Genomic DNA, 24,578 nt, shown 5'->3' with positions numbered 1-24,578 from the left:
TTTTACAAAAGATTTTTTTAAACAATGCAACTTGACAGATTTCCCAAAAAGTTTGCAAAGCATTTTTTTTTTGGAATTCATTTGTGCATCTTGTTGTACAACCCAGGACTCGCAGGGGAGATATTCCTCAAGTTTCAATGCGTGCATGGCACCCCGATCCACCATGAACTGCTATTACCATTTATGGAAGTTAATGCAGGTTTGTGGTACGATACTGTGCATTGAAGCTTGATGAAGCCTGGCGCTAGACTCATTACCAGTGCTAATCTGTGGCTAAGAATATTAAACCGTTACTGTTCTGCACAAACACTAATTATTTTGAAAGCACTATTAAAAATATACCGTTCTCGCCAAAGTAGCAAACAACCTCCGAATTGCTATATCACAAGGACATTGCTCCCTTCCCATTCTACTCGACCTGTCTGCAACATTTGAATTTATTGACCCCCGATTTTCTCATTCCAGTTCTCTCCGCTGCCTTGGTGTTTGGCATAGTCTTTTCCGGTCGGTCTTCCTATTTTCTAATTGTTCCTTTTTAATGTATTTGTTTCAAAGTCCTCCGTCCTCTGTTCTATCTTTCGATGTACCACAACACTGCTCTTTTTTCTCTCTATACTTTTCCTTGGTGACCTTGTTCATTTGTTTGACTTCAAAATTCACATGTATACAGATGAAGTACAACTATTTATCCACAACGAACCTTACAACTGCAGTGCAATCCTAGGTCTCCAATTGTCTCACTGCGATCTCATCCTGGATGGCAGCCAGATGCCTCAAACTAAATGTCAAAGATTAAGCAGCCCTATTGCAGTCTTTTCCATGACTGTAACACTATTAATCCAGTTCCGCAAGCACGTTGTTTAGGTGTCATATTTGACTCTCCCCCTCTCCTTAATGCCATTGCTAAAATACAACCTTTTCACTATTTCTCGGCTTATAACATATTTAAAATATGTCCTAATTCTCTCTCTCCCGTCTGGACTACTGCAACATTCTACTTGCTGACCTTGCAGCTCTCTACCCTTCAATCTAATAAAAATGCTGCTCTGATAATAACCTTGTTCTTCTCTTGATGAATCTCTGCTCTTTTCCTCCTGAAAACTCAGTTATACTCTGTATTCATTACAAAATTCTTCTTTCAAGGCTCTCCACTATTCCTTCACCTTCCTATATTTTTGATCTTTCGCTATAGCTCAACTAGCTCTATTTTTTTTGCTCAAGTCTGTTTGTCTGTCTCTCTTTCTGCCCCTGTGTCAAGTTTTTTCTCACGCTTAAAAACCCTGATCGCATGCTGGTTTCCACCCATTGAACTCCCTCTTTCAATGTCTGCCCCCCCCCCTCTGTTTGTGTATCTATCAACTGAATGTAGCCCACTAAGAATTTTTGCCTATTTTTTTTTTTTTTACTACATTTTGTATACAATAGTTTTAATGTGTTTTATTTTGTGATTTGAAGAGCATATCTATCTTGTCAGTTCTCACAGAATATTTCTTTGTTTCTAAACAGGTAGTTGGAAGAGGCACATTTGGTGTTGTCTGCAAAGCAAAGTGGCGAGGCAAAGATGTGGCTATCAAGCAAATCGAAAGTGAATCTGAAAGGAAGGCCTTTATGGTCGAGGTATTGTTCACAAGTACAGATACTTTTAGGCAGCGCACTTAGAATTGTCTTAGAGAAACACTCTTTTCAATAAAAGGCAATGTACCATCCTTGCATGCCTCCTTTTTTGATTAATGGGCCTGGTGCGAAGAGCCGTTGCGTTTTTAAATGCTTACAACATTTGTTCCCCACTACAAACTGTTCATCCCACTGTGACTTGCTATGATACTCTTGGGAAATGCTTAATCACATTTTGTGCTGAGATTTTTTATCTACTTGTGTATTAATGCACTTCCCCCCTCCCCATTAACAGCCATACAAAACCTCATTGATTTTTATAAATGTCAAGTAGTTCATATAGCGTTTGATCATCCCTATAAGCTTCCACGAAAATAAATTGCATCACGCAAAAAAAGAGACATGATTTGCCTCAAGCGAAGGTTTCATTTGCAGGAAAACTATCCATGTGAGACAATCATTTGGGTTTCCTGGAGAGACCGTCTGAGCATGTAAGCAGAGAATGCGAAGCAGGAGAGGTTTCTGGTTGTATAAAGAAAGTAAAAAGGCGGAGGATGGGGATAGCCGTAATGAAGAAAAGTTAGGGGAAATAAAGTAGAAGAAACTACAAAATATAAATCCTTGTGGTCCAATAATTTTCAGCTAAATAATAAATGTTCTCGTCAATCTGGCAGCTCTAATATGCGTTTTTTGCAATTCATGAATTATTGGCTCATGTCGGTGATCTCACTGGACGAAGAGACTTGTCATGTTAGTTTCCAGTCATCAAATCTAATACATATTAAAGCTTCATATAATTGATGGCATTCAACACTTTCCAAGTGAATCTTTAGTGTTTATTTTCCACAGCCTAACATGTTTTTTTTTGAATTGCAGCTTCTACAGTTGTCACGTGTGAACCACCCAAATATTGTGCAGCTGTATGGAGCCTGCTTAAACCCAGTAAGTTTACACAGAGGGGTCTTTGGGGTTTGTGTGGTTTTTTTTAAATTTATTTATTTTTTATTTATATTGTCCAAAAATGTAATGTATTGTAAGAAATACAGCTACAAATATGTGGTAGTTTATGCAATACAGAGATCAGCTTTAGCTGTGTAATACAATAATCAATAATCAATCAAATCAAACACACATACAGAACCCCAGCAAGCTCATTTTGGGAACCCCTGAGCCCCCACAAAATGTATATGTGTCAAAAAGTAGAGCTATTGAGCGTGGCAAATGTATACAACAAGCAACAGAGAAGCACAATGCTACATCCAATATGACAAAAATACACAGTAAAATACTTAGAAATTATCTTGAAAAGGGGTAATTTAGTTTAACCCTTTGGCCAAAACATTGTGAGCCACGGCAAGGCAGACCCAGTTCACAGGTCCTAACACTACCAGATAAAATACTAATATACCTCTATTAGGATTACAATTCTCATTTACCTCTATTAGGAGGGAGAAAGACCAACATTGTATCTATATATCTATAGCTCACCCCTCCCCACTTCCCAAGTCAGAAGGATTTACATTCTACTGGATATAGATCCAATCTTGGTCTTTCTCCCTCCTAATTCTTTCTTGAATTACACTACCACAGCAGTGTGCAAACTGGGGGGGGGAGGGAGAATTTACAGGGGGGGCGCAGGCTAGAGAGGCCCTGCGCTCTTCCCCCAGGCATTTAATATAATGCCATGGAAGGCGTGAGGCCTCTGTAAACTCACTTACCTACCGGCAGCTGGGTCTTCGGCGACACGTCGCCATGGCAACGCATGACGCGGTGGGGTCAGGTGATCCGCAACGTGACTCGCAACGTCATTTGAAGCCATGCCTTTGGGGAGGGGAGAGGGGGGAGGGCGCGAATGCTGCAGCTCCCAGGAAGTGGGCTGCAGCTGAAATTGTTTGCGCAGTGCTGAACTACCACAACGATGACAAGGCCCTGCTGCTTCTGGTGCGTCCAGTAAATTGTACTTGCGATGATATGTTATAGCAGTTTTTTCTGTCAAGATTCAGCATAATTTTGAGCAGTGCAGCTGCTCCAGCTAAAACAGAGCACCATCTAGTGTGCTTACAGCTACTGAACCCTTGTTGAAAAACACTGCAGTAGTGCTCTTACAGCTACTCTCCAGCGCAGTGTTTTTCTACCAGGTTTCCTAGAAACCCTTGGGTTCCCTGGGCATCCCTAAAGGGTTCCCTGCAATGTTCTGGTCATTTGAAAATTGTATCAAATGCAGAAGAATTTACAATGCATCTGATCACAGAGATGGTTGGGGGTTCCTCAGAATTTCATTTGGGGTTCCTTAACCAAAAAAAGGGTTGGAAACCACTGCGTCTAGTGTGATTACAGCTACTCCAGCTGAAGCAGAGCATCATCTGGTGTACATTGTAACCACATTTTGGTTGACCACAGATATCCAGGTAGACCTCGCACTATAGTAGAACCGAAGCAGTCTATGCTTATCCATCTCCTTGATGTAGATGCCCGAGTATGGATATCTACGTTTGAAGGCAATACTATCTATAGCACCATATTCGGACATGTACGTCATTAAGGAGGTTGGACAGGATATTTAACACTTTCCAACCACCTTGATGATGATGATGATAATGACTGAATATGGCTCTATAGTATTCCCCCTCATGACGTAGATATCCATATTCGGGCATCTAAATCATTAAGGGGCTGGACATACCTGAGACTGCTTCATAGTGCTTCCTACCTTCAGAGCTGCTGAGTGACTTCTTCTCTCTGGGACACCTGTACACCTCCTTCACTCTTTGGCTTCCGGCTAATGGGTCTGATGGATTAATGCTGCGGGGGTCAAAGAAGCAGGGACCCCCACAGAGTTGAGCCTCCCAGGCTGCACGAACACGATCGCGACACTGAAAACAGGAAGTCGGACTACACCTGTACTTGAAAAAATTACAATTATACTTTTTTATTTTTTTTAAGGGACGAGGAAGGTTCAAAAATAAAAACATAGCAGCCAGGTTTGCTGCTTTTAGCTTCTGATGCACTCACAGCCTTTGTTATTGCACTACAAATCCTATGCGGTTTGTTAAAATGTTAGGTAATTCTCTGGCAGAACTGTCCATATATGTATTTGCATGTTGCAGATGCAGCGGCCGTTATCTGAACATTTCACGATTTGTATTCCTGGGCATACCCAGGTTGTGTCGCATGATTTCTTCAAACTTTCCCGCGTTAAGACGCGTGTTTACTAGTGCTGGCACATTGCTGGATTGGGCTGTGTGATTGGCGGCATTCATGGCAGCGTTCATGGAAGAATAACGAGGGAATACAGCAGAGTTCACGAAAACGGCTCTGTGAACTGTTAGGATAACGGCCTCTGCATCTGTGCATGTTTGTGGGGTTTTTTATTTCCTTAAACAAGAGCGAAGCAGGATTTCATTAATATTAATGAATATGTATGTGTATATATGAATCGTAAATATGAATACATTGAAAAATATTAAAGTACAACAGTATTTCTGGAGTGGAGTAATTCTATATAGGTCTCCAAAGTTAATTAAGTTTTAATGCTGAATTTTAAATGATTAGTTCTGTTATCCTGGATTTGTTTTTATTTCCTAGGTATGTCTAGTTATGGAATATGCTGAAGGAGGTTCATTGTACAATGGTAAGCCAAAAAATAAATAAACATGTCGACATTCTTTCATACGATTTTTATACCCTTTGAATTAAGTATTTTGTGAAATGTCTTAATATAGTCAAGAACCAGGGATCACATTTATTTCACACTTTTGCTACATTCATTTAGTAGGGACATTTGTGTTTGTGTACCAATTTTTACAAAAACTTCAATCACCTTTCATGGTGATCCAACCTGTATGCGTGACTATTGTGGAAGCTTATTGCATCTTGCAAATGTTGTGCAAGGGACAGTAGGAGAGTGGTGGTAGAGGCATTCCTAAAGCAGCTTTCCACAATTGTGCAGATGCATAGGGTATAGGACAACTGTAGGTATCGGACATTTTATAGAGCACACTAACCCAGTTTATCAACTGCAATTGACCTACTGCGATAAACATGAACTTTACATCACTTGAGTACCCAAGGTATATATTTCGGTGACATTTTTCATTCAGAGGAACATTTTAACTAATATTAACCTAAAACTCTGCCTTACGTGGCCAACAGGGTTATATACCATCTCGATTTAAAACCCCACTGGTTTGGCTGGCTAGAGGGTGACAGAAGTGAGTCTCTGGTGAACATCCAATACCTATAAGTATTTTTAAAAACCATTATTTATAGGTTGCTTTGTAAACATGGTTAACCGACACTTGGGAGGGGTTTAATTTCTCCTCCCTTTAGTGTGAGGTCACTGTGGTCGGCTTGTTTTTTCTGGGTGAGTGTTCACCACTCCATCGGAGCCATGAAAACGATCAGAGCAGAAGCTGGTCTTGGTTACCAGAGATTGCATCTTTAACACCATATCCTCCTCTTTCCACTACTAGTCATGGCCAATGTGCGAGTCCGTGATTTAAAGGTCCTGATACTTCATTGATATAGCCTTAGGATGTCATATTGCATAACACAATAAATTGAAATAATTTTGCACACAGAATAAATACAGCACACACAGACCAATGTAATAGATGCATAAAAGGCTATGTCTAGTGTCTCCACTGTTTTCTGAAGGCTGGTAGCGGTCATTAAACACAAAAAAACAGTCCCAGACAATAAAAGTCTTCAACACACAAGTGAATTAGTAATTGCAGTCTCTTCTTTTTCTGTGATCACAGGCTGTTAAATAATGATACAGAAAAAAGAAGATGAGGAATAAGCGCTAAGGTTAGCCACCCAGTGATTTGTTATAGGAAATGGATAAACCATTATTATAAACATGTCTTTGTGTACGCAACTTTCTTTACACAGTCCAGAATGCAGCCAGAGTAAGTCGAAGGAATCTCGCCGTAATTCCACACAGAATATTGAAGATGAAGGCATGGAGAGCGAGGCACAAATGGTGTACCACGTTTTTCATATATTTGCAAATAATCTCCACAATACTATGCACTCACAATTTTACTCTGAGCATCTGGTACTTTCAATGCTGCTTCACAGCTTCTCTCTGTGCTTCATGCAGAAAAACATCTTGCACTACATATTATTATTTTTTTGTTTTGTTCTCTGTTTTGAAGCAGGGGGTCTCTGGAGCTGAATTGTGCTTAATTTTAGCTCAGGGGACCCCCGGCATCCCGAGACATTTACCTCCCTAGGGGGTGCCAGTATCTGTTTTTAGTTTAAAGCCCCCTGGTCACGCAAGCCAATAGGAAGCTGGAAGGAATGATGTAATGACTTCCTATTGGCCAACAGGACATTTGAGGCCACCATTTTGTTACCCCCTCCCCCCCCCCAACAAGTTTTATGCCTGCATAGATACTGGCACCCCCTACGGAGGCAAGTTTCTTGAAACAGCGGTTGCCCCTGGAGCTGAAGTTAAAGCAGTGCAGCTCTGCCTGCATCAAGCCTGGGGGGGAGGGGGAGGACGAGGGAGAAGATGTACAGCAAGGTGTTTGCTTCTTTAATCACTCCCCGACACAATTGTTGTCGCAAATGTTTTCCAGAGGACCGGGTATGTTAGGAGGGGTGGGGGTGGTGTTGTGTGTTGGTGGTGTGTGGGGTCACGAGCCATGAGCCATGAGATAAAAAACAGTAACAAATGATAAAATTTGAGTTTTCAAAAAAAAACCAAAACGAACAAATTCTCCAAAGCGTTTCAAGCCCAAACTGTCACTTTGTCAGAGTATTTGAAAAAACCCTTACTGCATCTGCTGCTTTTATAGCATGCATGTCTGGATGTTAAAGCTGAATGCCATATTCCAACCTCAGTGTGCATACCTGAAAAGTGTGCCACCGCTGGTGGGGAGTATAAAAAACAAAAAAAAAAAACAAATTTTATTTGAACTGTGTTTTAACCCTATACTGCAGAAGATGTAGGTGCTATATACTGTATGTATCTGAACTAAAGTTATAAAAATAACGAACATTTTTTTAAATTACAATATGAAAGCAAGTATTTCCATATATCAACAGTAATTTTACTATAAGAATATTTATCATAGACTTTTAATAGAGTGCTTTTCTCCCAATGGGACGCAAAGCGCTTGACAATTACAGTATAGTGTGTAGTACACAGCACATGGGTAAAGCCCAATATTACTCTGACAATCTTCACCAGAATACATAAAATCCAGCAAACTTCTGGCAGGTCAACAATATATTCTAGCTGTCTACCCATCAACAACCATGTAATATCATTTAAGGATGATATCACTCTGACAAATCTCGCTGACATTCCAACTGCATTGATTGAATACTTTGTGGGGTGCGCTACTAACTTATTAGCAAATCTCAACCCGAACTACAAACATGAAGCTCAATCTTGGAGTACCCCTATAGCCTCACACTCCCCCAACACTGCCCACAATTTCAATTTTCAATTTGTTCCAGTATCTGAAAAAAAGATTACACAACTGCTCATCAAATTAAAACTAAACAGCCAATGTGAACCTGAACTGCTGCAATCAAAGTTCCTACGACTTGGTGCCCCAGCCATTGCCAAACCAAATACCGCTTGCCTACCTAATCAACTCTATTCTGTCTGCAGGCCATATCCCTAAGACCTGGAAAACTGCCAGAGTTGTCCCAATCTTCAAAAGTGGGGACAAAAACACTGTTTCAAACTACAGGCCAATCTCCTTCCAATACTATCCAAAGTCATGGGAAAATGTGTTCACTCCCAATTAAACGATTACTATACCAAGACAAATTTCCTTAGCCAATTCCAATCTGGCTTTTGCCCCAAACACTCCACAGTAACAACCCTCCTAAAAGTTTGCAATGAGGTCCAGTGTTGAATGCAACTGGGATAACTTACTGGTGCCATATTCCTAGATTTTGCAAAGACTTTTCATACTGTTGTTCATTGCTATCTTGCTAAACAAACTTCAGTGCTCTGGAATAGGGAAGCATGTTTTAAACTGGTTTCTTTCCTACCTATCAGGTAGATCCCAACATGTCTTTTTCGGGCACTAACTCCAACCCTTTTGATATCACCTGCGGTGTCCTGCAAGGCTCTGTTCTGGGGGCCCATACTCTTCCTTCAATACACATGTATGCGGATGAGACAATCTTATTCTGTGCTCGATTTATTTCCAATCAGAGTTAATAAAACTCTGATGCCCATACTCCACTACGCAGAATAAGGGTACGGGGGGCCCACCTACCGTGGGTTACAACTGACCTTCTAGCACTTGACCAGTTCAGGGATGCCTTATGGAAAAGCTACAAAGTAACTGGCACTACCAAGGATCTCAATCACTACAGATGCCTGCAGAACATGTGCACAAGGCAAACATGGCACACAAAAGCACAATATTACTCTGACAATCTACATCAAACCCAGCTAACTTCTGGAAGGTTATCAACAACATATTCCAGCCTTCTAACCATCAACAACCAAGTAATATCACCAGTGTTCGACAAACCTATACATTTGTACGCCCCAGGCGAGTGGATTTAACATCGTGGCGAGCTCCTATTGGCCCAAGCAGCACACGTGTGGTACTAGGTGGTGAGTAGATTTTTTGGTGATTTGTCGACCACTGAATATCACTAAGGAGGATATTACTCTGACAAACCCCACTGACATTGCAAATGCATTCAATGATTACTTTGTGAGGTGTGCTACTAACTTATTAGCGAAACGCAACCCAAACCACAAACATGAATGTCATTCTGTGAGTACCCGTATGGCCCCACCATCTCCCAACACTGCCCACATTTTTCAATTTGTCCCAGTATCTGAAGAGGAGATTAAACAAGTGCTCCTCAAATTAAAACTAAGCAGCCTATGTGGACCTGACTTACTACAATCTAAGTTCCTAAGACTTGGTGCCCCAGCCATTGCCAAACCAATTGCTTCCATAGTCAACTTTATTCTGTCTGCAGGCCATATCCCTAAGACCTGGAAAACTGCCAGAGTTGTTCCAATCTTCAAAAGTGGTTGACAAAAACACTGTCTCAATCTACAGGCCAATCTCTTTTTTTCTCTCAATACTATCCAAAATCATGGGAAAATGGGTTCAATCCCAATTAAACGATTACTATACCAAGACAAATTTCCCTAGCCAATTCCAATCTGCCTTTCGCCCCCAAACACTCCACCATAACTACCCTGCTAAAAGTTTGGAATGGAACGGGGACAATTTACGGGTGCAATATTCATAGATTTTGCAAAGGCTTTTGATACTGTTGATCACGCTATCCTGCTTAACAAACTCCAGTGCTCTGGAATAGGGAAGCATGCTTTAAACTGATTTCATTCCTACCTATCGGGTGGATCCCAACATGTCTCTCGGGCTCTAACTCCAACCCTTTGGATATCACCTGTGGTATCCCGCAAGGCCCTACTCTTCTCAGTATTAATCAATGATCTTCCTACAGCTTGTAAGGGAGCTTCAATACACGTTTGTAGATGACATACATATTGTATGCACACAGCCATAGCCTCTCTGACCTTGAACACATACTTCTATCTGACTTTTTGAGACTTGAAAATTGGATTTCCCAAAACAAACAGTTTTTAAACACAGACAAGACTGTAAGGCTAAGGCCCCGCTCCCTCAGTCAGCACGCCCGCACTGCAGACAGGCGGCGCGCTGACAGGCACAGACCGCAATATGCGGTCTGTAGGGAGCCGGGGTGGGAGGGGGGCGTGGTTTGAGCGGAGGGACCCGCTACTCCCCCCGCCCCCTCCCTCCACGGGCTCGATCTCCTGGGCTGCAGGAGGGAGCTGCTGCGGGCTGGCTGCTGGAAGGTAATCAGCTCCCGCTCCCTCCCCCTTCCCCCAAAAATGCCCTCACACACGCTGATACACACGCACACACACAGCCCCCCTTACCTTGTGGAGGAAGCTGTCTGACAGCTCCCGCCCCCGCCGCTGATAGGCTCATCAGCGCACCACGTGACGCGTCACCGCTCGGGATCACAATTTTCTTGCATCCCCTGCCGGCTAACGCGTCACAGCACGTTGTGAGCCGTGCAGCGAGGGGGGATTGGGACCGGCTAGGAAAGGATACCCCTGCTGGTGAGGCACGCGGCCGCGTGCGCCGCCGGACGCAGCGGGACCAAAGCCTAACAATGGTATTTGGGACCAAGGCAACATGTTTAAAGCTTCCAGTGGTTGAGCTCCAGATCAGAACCAACGCTAACACTACCCTAACACTACCCTAACTCCTGTTACCAGTTTTAAATACTTGGGCATATGGTTTGACTCCCATTTAGCATTCGGGATGCACATTGATACCCTGACATCCAAAACCTAAGCCTTATGTCCTGCTGCGTCCGACGGCGCGCGTGCGCGTTCCTCACCAGCAGGGGTATCCTTTCCTAGCCGGTCCCAGTCCCCCCCTCGCTGCACGGCTCACAACGTGCTGTGACGCGTCATCTGCCAGGGGATGCAAGAAAATTGTGATCCCGAGCGGTGACGCTTCACGTGGTGCGCTGATGAGCCTATCAGGAGCGGGAGCTGTCAGACAGCTTCCTCCACAAGGTAGGGGGTGTGTGTGTGTCAGCGTGTGTGTGTGTCAGCGTGAGGAGGGCGTGTTAGCGCGAGGAGGGCATTTGTGGAGGAAGGGCGGGAGCTGCTTACCTTCCAGCAGCCCGCAGCAGCTCCCTCCTGCAGCCCTGGAGACCGTGGAGGGAGGGGGGGGGGATAGCTGGTCCTCCGCTCATACCACGCCCTCCCGCTCCGGCTCCCTACAGACCGCATATCGCGGTCTGTGCCTATCAGCGCGCCGCCTGTCTGCAGTACGGGCGCACTGACTGAGGGAGCGGGGCCTTAGCCTAAGTCTGCTGGTCAGAAAGCGTATCGCACCGCAGATGCTAATGCAATCATAGACTATGGGGTCATAGTATATGGCTTGGCACCCCAAACCCACCTTGACAAACTTGACAACCTCTACAATTCAATATGCAGTTTTGTTCTCCAATGCATCTACAACACACATCACTGTGAAATGCTCAAAGAACTAGATTGCGCCTAGACTCAAGTGATGACCAAAGTTCATCTTTCCTGTCTTGCCTTCAAATACTTTCTGGGCAAGCTACCCATCTATCTGAACAAGCTCCTCACCCCTACCACATGCAGCACTTATCTGAGATCTGACTCCAAAAGACTGTTCATGGTCCCACGGTTCAGGAAATTATCCGGCCGCACCTCCTCTTACCGTGCACCCCAAAACTGGAACAATCTACCGGAGACTCTCACAGCCACCACTAGTTTAAGTTCTTTAAAAACTAAAGCTGTCTCACATTTTAATCTGGTCTGTAACTGTTTCAAAGGTCTAAAAGATAAAATATGTTAAATTGTTCATGCAATGTCTTTAGACATAATGTATAACCCTGTTCATTTAATGTAACCATGTATTTGTCATCATAACTCTGTGCCCAGGACATACTTGAAAACGAGTGGTAACTCAATGTATTCCTTCCTTGTAAAACATTTTTAGAAATAAAATAAAAATGTCCCACCTCTCTTTCCTCCCTCCACCCCCCACATGGAGGTCGCGGAAACAACCCAGAAGGGTGCCTGTGGAACCTCAGTTGCAAATCACTAGTGTTTGCTAACCTGGATTTTTCAGTTTTCTGGTGACTTACATTCTAGCTTTTTACTGCCCTTTGCCTCACACATTCACGATATTTTCCTACAGCTGCTCTTTCCCCTATGTGGTTATGCTATCTACCATCAAGGCTTCAGTATTTAGCTTTACATTACATTCAGCTTTAATCACCCTGAGCCTGATTTGTTTATTGATTTTAAGCCTACTATACCACTTTACCCCTCCAATTTAATTACTGTTGTGAAGTTAATACAGTGATATACCTAGTGAATGTTATTTTATAGTGTGGTGTGCAACAAGGGAATTCTTTGTTGGGAGCATTTCTTATATGCTCCTGGCACTCTCTTTCAGTTGTATTCATTCATTCACAGTTTTGCACCAACCATCATCACTTTAATTATTATTTATTTTGATCATCTTGTTGCTGGATCAGTTGATCATCCACTCGCCTTTTCCCCTTCATTAGTAAAATACATTTATATTTATAATTGAGAATACAGAATTGATAAAGAGCCAGTATACAGTATACTCTGATGTAAATATATTTAGCGGAACAGTTGCCAACTGTCTGGTATTCTATATATGGGATATTTTTGTGACTTATATCCCAATAGTAAGTTTTTAAAGAATATATCATTGTGGCCTCCATGTATAGAGCCTATCTGATCTCTCAACACATGTATGGCCATCGTCATATAGTGACATGCCACACTTTTATACGACACGCGTTGGTGCTATCTGCAGTGAATCTGATTGGTCATCAGCCTCTGGCCAATCAGATTGGTGGCTCTGATGTCACCCAACTGCCACTCTCTTCCCCCTCGGACACACACACACACTCCCCTCCCTCCCCATCACACTCACCTCCCTCCCCGGTGCTCACTCACCTCCCTCCCCGGCGCTCACTCACCTCCCTCCCCGGCGCTCACTTCCCTCCCCGTCTGGGGGCAGGCAGCCTCCGGAAGGACCCCCGCTCCCCGGCGCTCAACCACTTCCCCCCACCGCCCAGAGCACGCTCTCTACGGCTCACCCCCCACCCCCACACGCCGCTACCCGGGTCAACATCCCCGAGGAGCAGGAGGAGGCCACGCAATAGCTCCTTTGTGCCACCGGGAGTCGCCAGAAGCCACGAGGGGGGAGAGAACCACTGGCAGGCCGAGGAGCGCGGCATGCTGCCAGGTGAGGAAATGCAGGGGGAGGAATCCATGCCTTTGACGCCCCCCCTGCCTTTGATGCCCCCCCCTGCCTTTGATGCCCCCCCCTGCCTTTGATGACGCCCCCCCTGCCTTTGATGACGCCCCCCCTGCCTTTGACGCCGCCCCCCTGCCTTTGACGCCACCCCCCCTGCCTTTGACGCCGCCCTCCCTGCCTTTGATGCCCCCCCTGCCTTTGACGTGCCCCCCCCGCCTTTGACGCGCCCCCCCCTGCTGTTGCCCTCCCTACCGTTGACCCCCCCTGCCTTTCACCTGCCCCCCCCTGCCTTTCACCTGCCCCCCCCTGCCTTTCACCTGCCCCCCCCTGCCTTTCACCTGCCTTTCACCGCCCCCTCCCTGCCTTTCACGCCCCCGTCCCCTCCCTGCCTCCGGGCAACGCCGGGTATATCAGCTAGTAGTTAATAAAATAATAAGTCGCAAGGACATCCACTCACAAGAGGAGGAGTTAAATGGGCATGTAAGAGTAAAAGGGCAAACGGCACCCATCTCATGGAGTAGACTGTGTCCAATGGGGCAACGATGTGTCAAGATGCCAGATAAGTCCAAATAAAGGAACACAGATCTTAAAACAGATAGATGAAGTGGCAATTGGAAGGCAATCGGCATCTCCACCGCATAAAACAGCCGTTGGATCCTTCAACCTGCTCTGATCCTCTGCTCCCGTCTCATTGGATGCCGGATGACATCACTGTGTAGCCCTACGCGTTTCATCACATACACATGACTTCAGGGCTTGATCAATTGCAGCAGTTTAAATTCCATTTTGTTGCTAAGCAACATCATCAGAAGAAATTTGTTTCTTAAACAGGAGTTATAGGAGTTTTTAACAAACAATAATGGAAGATCAGACTTCTCAACATACAAAAGTACAGAAAAGTATACACACACTTCAGTGAACCATATAATGGAATTAAATAATCCGATTACAGTATGTGTCTGTTTATAGATAAAATGTAAAATAAGGACTAATTGGTCGAATGGTGGATACAAATCTTTTGAGGAATAAACAAACTAAACCAAAATAGATTACTTTCTGAAAAGTGACAATCTGCGACCTCCCTCTACAATAACAGTTCCTCTGGTCTATTATACGCTTTATACTTGAGCACAATTATTTTCTTTTTAATGTGTTCTATCTGCCGTCCTGTGGAATAGCCAATGGGACCAGGTTTGCCCCCAGCTAGGACAACTTCTTTATCAGCCTCTGAGGGGTTGAGTATGTATGGAACAACAAAAAGCTGGGGGAAAGCCTGGTGTACTATGGTCTGTATATTGATGATATTATTTGATACAGCGTGGAGAAAGAGTTGTCTTGTGCCCTCCCTGGATTTGATAACGATTTAGGACTTATATTTACCTTTTCCATTAATTCCTGTGACAAAGTATTTCTTGATCTTCTATTCTCAGACGATACAGATTGTATTATACACTCTGATGTTCATTTGAAAGAGCTGTCTGTTAAGTTATCTGCATACAGATAGAAACCATCAGAAGCAATGGCTCGGGAATATTCTTCTGGGTCAATTCAATAGACCAAAAAGGAATTGCTCTTCAGAACAAAGCTTTGAAAAACCGTCCCAGCGATTGATGGATAATTTTAGCAAGAGGGATTATGATGAAGAATTGATTCACAAATCTTATAATTAAGTGAGAGCTGTCTATAGATTAGTTATCAAATCAATCTAACATCAAGAGAATTTTTGCCAATGTAAACGTTGATCCATCTGTTAAAGTCAATAAATCGCAGCAAGGGTCGCACAAGTATGTACCTGCTCTCCTGCTCTTGTGGGATCCAATATATTTCTTGAACATAGATGTGCTATTACAAATGGTGTTCTCCCACATGCTGTTCCTAAACCTTTTAATTCCTGTCACTGTGGGCATCCCCAAGGCTTAAGGTCATGGAACTTGAACCTACAATTTGGTAGGGGGAACATGTTCAAGTCTTTTTGCATTAGACGTGGGCATTCTTTCATCATATGGCCTCAATGAGTGCATAGTGACCAGCATTTTTGGTTTTAGATTGAGGAACAAACAAAGTTTTGTATTTATAATTTTACTGCAACCAGTCCTTATTTTACATTTTAATCATGAGATGGCCTGGTTTGCAGAAGTATTCACCTCCCTTAAGGGCTGACAATGTCGCATTTTGTTCAATTACGAATAATGTATGCACAGGTTTTCAAACGAACACTTTTTTTTATTCATAGCTACAAAGCTGTAGTGGTTAACTGAACAATGTTATATGAGGAGGTTAAATGTCAGAAAAGGAAATGTACAGTACGAGATTTTCTGGTTGCAGAAGTATTCAGCCCCTTACGTCCGTAGTTGGTAGAAGCCTCTTTTTCCACAATTACTGCTGTGTGTCTTTTGGGATTGGTTGCTTGCTGTGCACAGTAGGATGGTAACATTGTTGCCCGTTCTTCATGGGAAAAAACACAGTTCTGATAAGTTTGTTGGAGATCGTCATAAGTGTTCGATTTGGATTCAAGTAATGACTTTGACTGGGCCATTCAAGAACATTAATTCTCTGCTTATTCAACCACTTCTGTGTGGCTTTGGCTTTCTGCTTCGGGTAATTGTCCTGCTGAATTTAACCCCCTATTTCTGGAGTCTTTGACAGGTTTTCCCTCAAGGATTCACTTGTACATTGCTCCATCCATTCTCCCCTCTATCCTGATGAGCTTCCCAGTCCCTGCTGAAGAGAAGCATACCCATAACATGATGTCGCCACCACCATGCGTGACAGTTGGGATGATTTTCACTGAATGATGTGCAGTGTTGGGCTTGCGCCAGGCGTAACATTTGGAATTTGTAATTGAACAAAATTTGACATTATCCTTGGGGTGGGTGAATAAATGTTTGTGTATGTATTCCTTGTTGTACTTGGGTATGTTGGAAAGTCTGATCTTCCATTATTGTTTGTATAAGAGTTCTTAATGTCTGTCTTTATATAGTGCCATTAATATACATAGTGCTTCACAGAAGTAATACACGTGACATTCATATAAATTACAAATAATTGGGAAGAAGTGCTTCAGAGATATAAAAAAATAAAAAATTTTTTTTAACATTTACGAAGAGGAGTCCCTGCTCCGAATAGCTTACAATCTAATTGGTAGGTAGGAAGAACGTACAGAGACAGTAGGAGGGCATTCTGGTAAGTGCAACTGCAAGGGGCCATGCATTATATATCAGGTCTATATTATTAGCCACGGACCTACTTGTATGCTTCTTTAAGCAGGTGGGTCTTAAAGGTGGATAGAGAGAGTGCTAGTCAGGTATTGAGGGGAAGGGCATTACAGAGGTGTGGGGCAGTCGGTGAGAGAGGTTTAAGGCGGGAGAGGGCTTTGGATACAAATGGGGTAGAGCGAAGACATCCTTGAGCGGAGCGCAAGTCAGGATGGTGCATAGCGAGAAATTAGGGCTGAGATGTAAGGCTGTGTTTATAGTGAAGGGTGGCTGTGCTCTCCAGCGCTGATGCTTGCTGATGCTCACCTTTCGCTTTACCAAGCGGCTGCTTTTCATGTTCTTGCCCATCAGACAGAGCGTGTGCTCTGGTAGGCGGGGCTTGTGGGGCGAGGCGGGACAGATCTGTGTGATGGATATGTATGTATGTATATGTATGTGTATATATATATGTATGATATATATAAGCTATATATAGATATATCCAAAATATATATATCATAAATATAAAATATATATATATATCTCATTTAATATATATCCCCTATATCCATGGATATATAGGTATATAGATAAATATATATATATATATATATATCTATATATATATATATATATAGATATATATATATATATAGATATATAGACCACGAATTAAAAAACATAATGTCAAAAAAAATTGTACACTGCACACTCGCTACACACTCACATTACTCAGCACTCTCACAGCACACACTCACTTCATACACTGCACGCACACTGCACACACAGCACCAGCACACAACACTCTAAAAGCACACGCACAGCACACAGGGAACAATGGCCGCTCTCGGGTGCAAGATAATTTCTGTGCTGCGCTCTGATTGGAGGCTGTGCGGTCACGTGACCACACCTCTCTAGCAAGCAGAGAAACACAGATTTGCCTGTAGCTTTCACATAGAATGGCACCATAACATATAATGGGTCTCTGAATATATGCTAGGCGCGCATCAGCAAGCACTACGCCACTATAAACACAGCCTTAGGAGGGGCAGAAGAGTATAAAGCTTTAAAAGTGAGGTGGAGAATGGAGTGCGAGATGCGGGATTTGATGGGAAACCAGGAGAGTGATTTCAGACGCCGAGACAGATTTAGGAAAGAGTAGCGTGATTCTGGCAGCAGTGTTTAGGATCGATTTGTAGGGGAGACAGGTGAGAGGCAGGAAGGCCGGACAGCAGGAGGTTACAGTAATCGAGACGGGAGAGAATGAGGGCCTGAGTCAGAGTTTTAGCAGTCTTGCAACTGAGGAAAGGGCTATATGTTTTATGTGATTGCCTTCCGATGCTGTTGCTGGGCAACAAAGGGTATTTAATCTTGCGCTTGAGTCCAATTGAACAGATCCCTGAAGAAGTCACGTGTATGTGCTGGAATGCATTGTGCTACGCACAGTTATGTCATCAACGAGGCGGGAGCAGAGGATCGGAGAACGCTGAAGGAGCAAGCACTTTTTTTCATGTTGGGGAGACATTGATTGCACTCAGTTTGCCACTTCATCTATCTGTTTTAAGATTTGTCTACTTCGTTTGGACACTCATCATTGCCTTATCGATCCCACGTCTATTCCAGGAGCTGGGCACCCAGTGTTGTAGAGTTTTTACTCTTGCATGCGCATTTTAACTCCTTCCCTTATGAGTGGATGTCCTTGTGACTTTTATTATTTTATTAAATATAACTTTCACAGAGTTTCGCTATGGAGCACACGCTTCTTCTTTTCTCTTTTTCAGATATCTGTTTTTGATCTGGTTCATCGCCTTTTTGAAGCTGTGAAAGTCTCCAATCATTTCAGCTGATTCTTATGGGACTTCTATTTAAAGATAATTTGCTAAGATCACATACCACTGGTTTGCATTTTGTTTAGTTAATATAATTGTCACTTTTGTCTTTTGACACATTTGATATCATTTTATTTTATAATCTATTTGTGTTCTATTAGGTCCACAATATCTATATATCACTTTATGCACCCTTTTTACTTGCCCTAGATGTTTTCAGCACTATGCACTGTCACCGTATAGGTTTTTAGCTCTACCTTTTTGTTAGGTTGTTGTGTGTATATAATAATAATAATAATAATAATAAAAATAACAACTTTATTTCATATAATGCTGTTCTCCCATTGGGACTCAAAGTGCATCACAATTACAGTATTATGCACGGTCCGCAGCACAGGAATTGTTACAGACAGTCCCTACCCCGCAGAGCTTACCATCTATGATTTTGGTGTCTGAGGCATAGGGAGATAAAGTGACTTGCCCAAGGTTACAAGGAGCCAACATATACATATACATACTGTAACAGGGGACTTATCTCTGTTCACAAATGTGCCTCTAATCCAGCAGTGTGGTGGTTAACTGCTGGTAGGCAATTAACTAACACCACCTGGCTGATTACAGGTGGTAGAAAAAGCCTGCCTTTGAGACAGGAAGTGAGACTCCTTAGCTCACACCTGAGCTGAACTAGGAGACAGAGCAGAGATTCCTTAGCCCACAACTGGGCTGAACCAAGGAAAGACAGATGTCTTGAGCGACAAGCTGACCACAATACAAAGGGGACAAGATTCTAAACTTGGAGCCTGACATTGCCTGTGCACACAAGGGTGCGGTTCCAAGAGAGCAGAGGAGCTTCCCCTACAGCAGCCCAGCTAACAGATAAGACTTTTCGTATAAGACTATTATCTATGTCTATGTGTATTGATAAATATCTCCATGATTTGGGGCTGGTAAATTGCCAACCCAGTCAGAGAGGGCTGAGCTACATGTGTAGATAGTCTCCAAGGCAGAGATAGGTTTTTTTGTTTGGCTTATTCTCTTATGTTGATTTTTGCTGTGTTTAAAGCGACAGGCACAATAAAGCCTTGTTTTAATTTCACCGTAAAACAGTCTCCATTGTGTACCTCTGCACATGTCCTCCTACACATACACTGTGTGTTCAAAAAAAAAGGAATCCCTTTTATATTTCGTCATATCTTGCAAGAAAATCACCAGTTTTATGAAAATTTTAGCAATTATAGGCGATAATCTAATAAATATTTTTTTAAATTGGTGACGGCATGAAACCTCATCAAGTGCATAGTTACAACATGGTATTTAGCGAAGAAGATAAGCACATTATAAAGTATTTGATACAGAGCAAGAATTGTGGTCCAAAACACTTATGTAAAATGTTTCCTGATAAAGGATGTTCTACGGGGACTGAAGAAGCTAATTCGTAAAAGTGTATCGTTCAGGCGTGGGAGCAGCTGGAACAACGCGTTATCAATTATGCATACAGACACTGGCGTTCTCGTCTCTGGGTGTGTGTTTAAGCAGAAGGACATTTTGAACCATACTTTGAACTCAAACTTTATATTAATCTTAGTGTTTCAGATTAGATTACAACAGTTTAACACATTTACGAGCTGCGAAGGAAAAACTCCTATTACATGAACCTACTGCAGCGTATCTGGTCCTTTTTTGGCATAATACAGTGACATCAATTTAGTTAACTTAAGTTGATTGTCTACGTTGTGTTTCTTGTATACGTCTGCATAACAGACCTACAATTGCACAGATTTTCATGGGGATTGAGCGAAAAATATGATCAAATTTAAGGGGTTCATCTTTTGAGAGAGAGAATGCGTATACACACACGCAGCCAGTTAGATCTGTGAAACGTGTAGGATGGGAGCATATTGAGGCCTAAGATCAGAGTGGGAGCAACAAGTGTCCTTGCCAATGTCCTCTGAGTGGGCAGAAGTTGGGTGCAAGTGTAGAGAGAAGACGCCAAGCGGACCAGGCACGATCTGAAAATTCAAAGATTACCTCAGACTATACCCAAAGCTTCTATTCTACCTAAGTTTGTGAGTGCAATAGCTCTTTTATTCTTTTTATAATTCTTTTTATAATTAGATTGTAAGCTCTTTGGAGCTGGAACACCTTTTCCTAAATGTTACTTTTATGTCTGAAGCACTTCTTCCCTTTATGTGTTATTTGTATTTGTTATTTATATGATTGTCAAGTGTATTACGGCTGTGAAGCGCGATGTACATTAATGGCGCTATATAAATAAAGACATACATAATAAAACGATTTTATAATTTTAGTTTTTCTGCTCTTTGTATGCTTACAACTTCAATAAGGACATTTGAAGAAAGCAGTGATGATACACATGATATTTATGATCTGAAGTGTGAGTGCATAAGCAGTTGGATATATTTGTAACCTTAGAAAGATTTGCTACACCATCTGTATCATCCTTTTCCCCTCTGACTTACCTGCTCCTTTGGAACACATTTGAGACTACCACTGTATCGGGGAGTGATGAAGTACAGAGAGAAGCTGTGAAGAGTCCAGCAGTAAAATTATGAGTGCATAGAAAATGTGGAGATAATTTGTGAATATATGAAAATCGTGCTACACAATTTGTGCCCTTCTAATTTTTCCTCTTTGCCTAATTGGATCCAACTTTTTGCGCTTTGTGAGTCTTCATCTTCAATGTTGTATAATAATGCATTTTAGATTTTTCTGACCTGTGTAAAGTTATATGCAAATGTGTTTTAAAAAGTATTTTCAATTTGTCGTCGTCTTTTGCAGTCCTACATGGTGCCGAACCGCTGCCTTACTACACAGCTGCTCATGCAATGAGTTGGTGTTTACAATGTGCCCAAGGAGTGGCATATCTACATAGCATGCAACCAAAGGCTCTTATTCACAGGGACCTTAAACCACCAAAGTACGTTGATTTTTATGATGTTACATGATCTTTTCTTTTAAAAGTAGAGTTCTTGTCTCATTTGATTTTAAAGGTGCAGTCCTTCCTCCTGTTTGAGGTTGATTTGTGATCTAAAAATCTGATGCCTACATATGTGTATTTGTTTTTTTTTTACATATGAATTTATAAACCGTAGCTAGGTTACAGGATGGAATTCTATTAAAATGTTCCCTTTTCTGTGATGTTACCGTGCAGATGCAGCACCTGCATTTACCTTACACAGACCCACCTATTCTGATTTCTGTGTGCGGGATGCTGGGTAAACAATGGTTGGGGAAAAAATAGTTGATTTGTATTCTTATATTTTTTGAGGAACCAAAGAAGGCACCTGAAATGATGATTACATTTATTGAAAGGTGCAATATTTCTTGTGATGATAAATCAAATTAAATATTTATGTAGTTGCAGCAATTACCAGAAACTGATCTCCTTTGAATAAAACAAATTGTTTTTACTCTATTTATTTATTTTCCTCAACAATAATCTGTTTTGTGAAACCATAAAACGTGTTTTCATTGCCCCACCATTTTTGTTATATTGGGTTTTTATTGTCCTTGCATTTGTTTCAAACAAGTGAACCATCTGTTGTACTGTATATGCTGCATCTGTATCTGTGGTTGCATTTGTTACCAATTACATTGACAATTCGGTGACCTACACGATATAGCAAGCGTACAGTATGTGCTGATTTATTGGCCTCTATATTTTGTATAAGTATATATGCTTGGCAGAACATATTTAAATAAAAAAAAAAAAAAAACAAGGTGTTACAAATGGAAACTATTTTCCACATGGAATTAAAGTATGTTTTGCATTTGATGGCACTTTGGTTTACAAAACAGACACCACTGAATCACTTGTATGTTTGCGGAATAATACCCAGGTCGTGTGTACTCTGACTTCTTGGCGAAAAAAGTTTCACAGTCAAATTTTGGGGAGCTTGCACTAACTACTCCTTTTTATGTTAAGGTGCCAATGTATTCTGCAGAATATTTCATCTGTTTTTGTTAACTTTATTAATATGTCCCTGTTTTTAACGATTGTTAAATGACATAGCAACGTGTTGCAGGCTCCTTATCGATTAAATGAAGTCGGCTGTGGTTCTGTATGCTATTCAGCTGATTGGCCATAATACAGGAGTTGTGACTTTGATCTGTTCTTGGTATTGCAGCTTGCTGCTGATAGCTGGAGGCACTGTTTTGAAGATATGTGACTTTGGTACAGCCTGTGATATTCAGACTCACATGACTAACAACAAAGGCAGCGCTGCTTGGATGGCCCCAGAAGTTTTTGAAGGTAACCAGTTGTTTCAAAGGAGTTTTGGATTACGTTGTCTGTCATAATTCTGCTTCTCAACTCGGTGTAGGTGTCTTCTTCACAGACATTCAAAGTCAATAACCGTATTGTATGATCAATTTCAAGAGGGCTCTCCCTTTTTTTTCTCACAATATTTGCGAAAATACATGGATCAACTGTAAAGACAGAAATACTTAATAAAATGTGTCGCTTTCTGCTTTCACTTTTTGCGAACGAGCACTTTGTTGCACAATAGTTAAGAAACAAATATCCTTATACTTTAATCTTCCAGGTAGCAACTACAGTGAGAAATGTGATGTGTTTAGTTGGGGTATCATCCTTTGGGAAGTAATAACTCGGAGGAAACCCTTTGATGAAATTGGTGGTCCGGCCTTCCGTATAATGTGGGCTGTTCACAATGGTGAGTTACAAAAAAAAATGCTGCTGTGTTCCCTTATGTATATTAAGTGTGCTATTTAATATGACAAGACGCCTATAATGACTAATGCCCCATCACAACTCAAACCCTAAACACAAGTTAAAAACAGTGCTAACTTCTTCTGTGGCTGTCATTTCTTACCCCCTTTTAGCATTGTTATAAAACTATCTTTGTTGAACTTTTATACGGTGGGAGGGGTTTTGTCACATAATTGTTTGTTACATTTATTAATATGGCTGTAGACCAGGCCTGCACAACTCGTTAAGCGAGAAGGGCCGAACTGCTCCAAGGAAAAAAAAATTGGGGCGCACGGGTAAAATCATCATCATCATCATCATCTCTCCTCCAGCACCTCTCATCATCATCATCCTCATATATCTCCCCCAGCACCCCTTATCATCATATCTCCCCCAGAACCCCTCACTATCAACCTTTGCGATACTCCCCATCTATCTCTCATACCCCCATCTCTCCTCCTCACCCACACACATAATACTCCCACTCCACATCAAACACACAATACCCCCCTGCACACCACACACATCCCACCCCCCTGCACCTCACATCCTTCTCCCCCGTGCACCTCACATCATTCTCCCCCCCTGCATCTCACATCATTCTCCCCCCCTGCACCTCCAATCATCCCCCTGCACCTCCAATCACCCCCTGCACCTCACATCACCCCTCCTGCACATCACCCCCCCTTGCACATCACCCCCCCTTGCACATCACCCCCCCTTGCACATCACCCCCCCCCCTTGCACATCACCCCCCCTCCCCTTGCACATCACCCCCCCTCCCCTTGCACATTACTCCCCCTCCCCTTGCACATTACTCCCCCTCCCCTTGCACATTACTCCCCCTCCACCTGGCACATTACTCCCCCTCCTCTTGCACACTACTCCCCCTCCCCTTGCACACTACTCCCCCTCCCCTTGCACACCACCCTCCCTCCCCTTGCACACCACCCCTCCTCCCCTTGCACATTACCCCCCCCTCCCCTTGCACATCACCCCCCCTCCCCTTGCACATCACCCCCCACCTCCCCTTGCACATCACCCCCCTGCACCTCACATCACCTTCTTGCCTCCGATCACGGCGGGACTGCGCTCGCTCGCAAGCAGCGGGCAACGGAAGTGCCGCACTTGAGAGCGGGCTCGGCTCGCGGGGGGGGGGAGGAGAGCGGGCTCAGCTCGCGGGGGGGGGGAGGAGAGCGGGCTCAGCTCGCGGGGGGGGGAGGAGAGCGGGCTCAGCTCGCGGGGGGGGGAGGAGAGCGGGCTCAGCTCGCGGGGGGGAGGAGAGCGGGCTCAGCTCGCGGGGGGGAGGAGAGCGGGCTCAGCTCACGGGGGGGGGAGGAGAGCGGGCTCAGCTCGCGGGGGGGGAGGAGAGCGGGCT

The 24,578-nt window shown here is 43.0% G+C and overlaps 1 protein-coding gene and 1 long non-coding RNA gene across 6 annotated transcripts in view; one reads left to right on the top strand and one right to left on the bottom strand.

The window, feature by feature from the left end:
• The window catches only part of LOC142492073 (uncharacterized), a 304,992-nt gene that overhangs the window by 38,037 nt on the left and 242,377 nt on the right, over positions 1 to 24,578 (bottom strand). The gene's annotated exons all lie outside the window — the stretch shown is intronic.
• The window catches only part of MAP3K7 (mitogen-activated protein kinase kinase kinase 7), a 60,273-nt gene that overhangs the window by 16,809 nt on the left and 18,886 nt on the right, over positions 1 to 24,578 (top strand). For 3 of the 5 annotated variants that reach the window (XM_075597467.1, XM_075597469.1, XM_075597468.1), the window contains exons 2-7: positions 1,507 to 1,617; positions 2,491 to 2,556; positions 5,200 to 5,245; positions 21,271 to 21,409; positions 22,620 to 22,744; positions 23,037 to 23,165. In XM_075597467.1, the coding sequence (XP_075453582.1) occupies positions 1,507 to 1,617; positions 2,491 to 2,556; positions 5,200 to 5,245; positions 21,271 to 21,409; positions 22,620 to 22,744; positions 23,037 to 23,165 (616 nt within the window). Of the gene's footprint in view, positions 1 to 1,506; positions 1,618 to 2,490; positions 2,557 to 5,199; positions 5,246 to 6,374; positions 6,424 to 21,270; positions 21,410 to 22,619; positions 22,745 to 23,036; positions 23,166 to 24,578 lie in introns of those variants that run through there. The other 2 variants (XM_075597470.1, XM_075597471.1) reach the window with 2 other exon arrangements.

The sequence above is a fragment of the Ascaphus truei genome, chromosome 4 (assembly GCF_040206685.1).
Source record: "Ascaphus truei isolate aAscTru1 chromosome 4, aAscTru1.hap1, whole genome shotgun sequence".
Taxonomy (NCBI): domain Eukaryota; kingdom Metazoa; phylum Chordata; class Amphibia; order Anura; family Ascaphidae; genus Ascaphus; species Ascaphus truei.
Note: the sequence above shows the minus strand (reverse complement) of the source record. Positions and strands in the feature narration are given on the sequence as shown.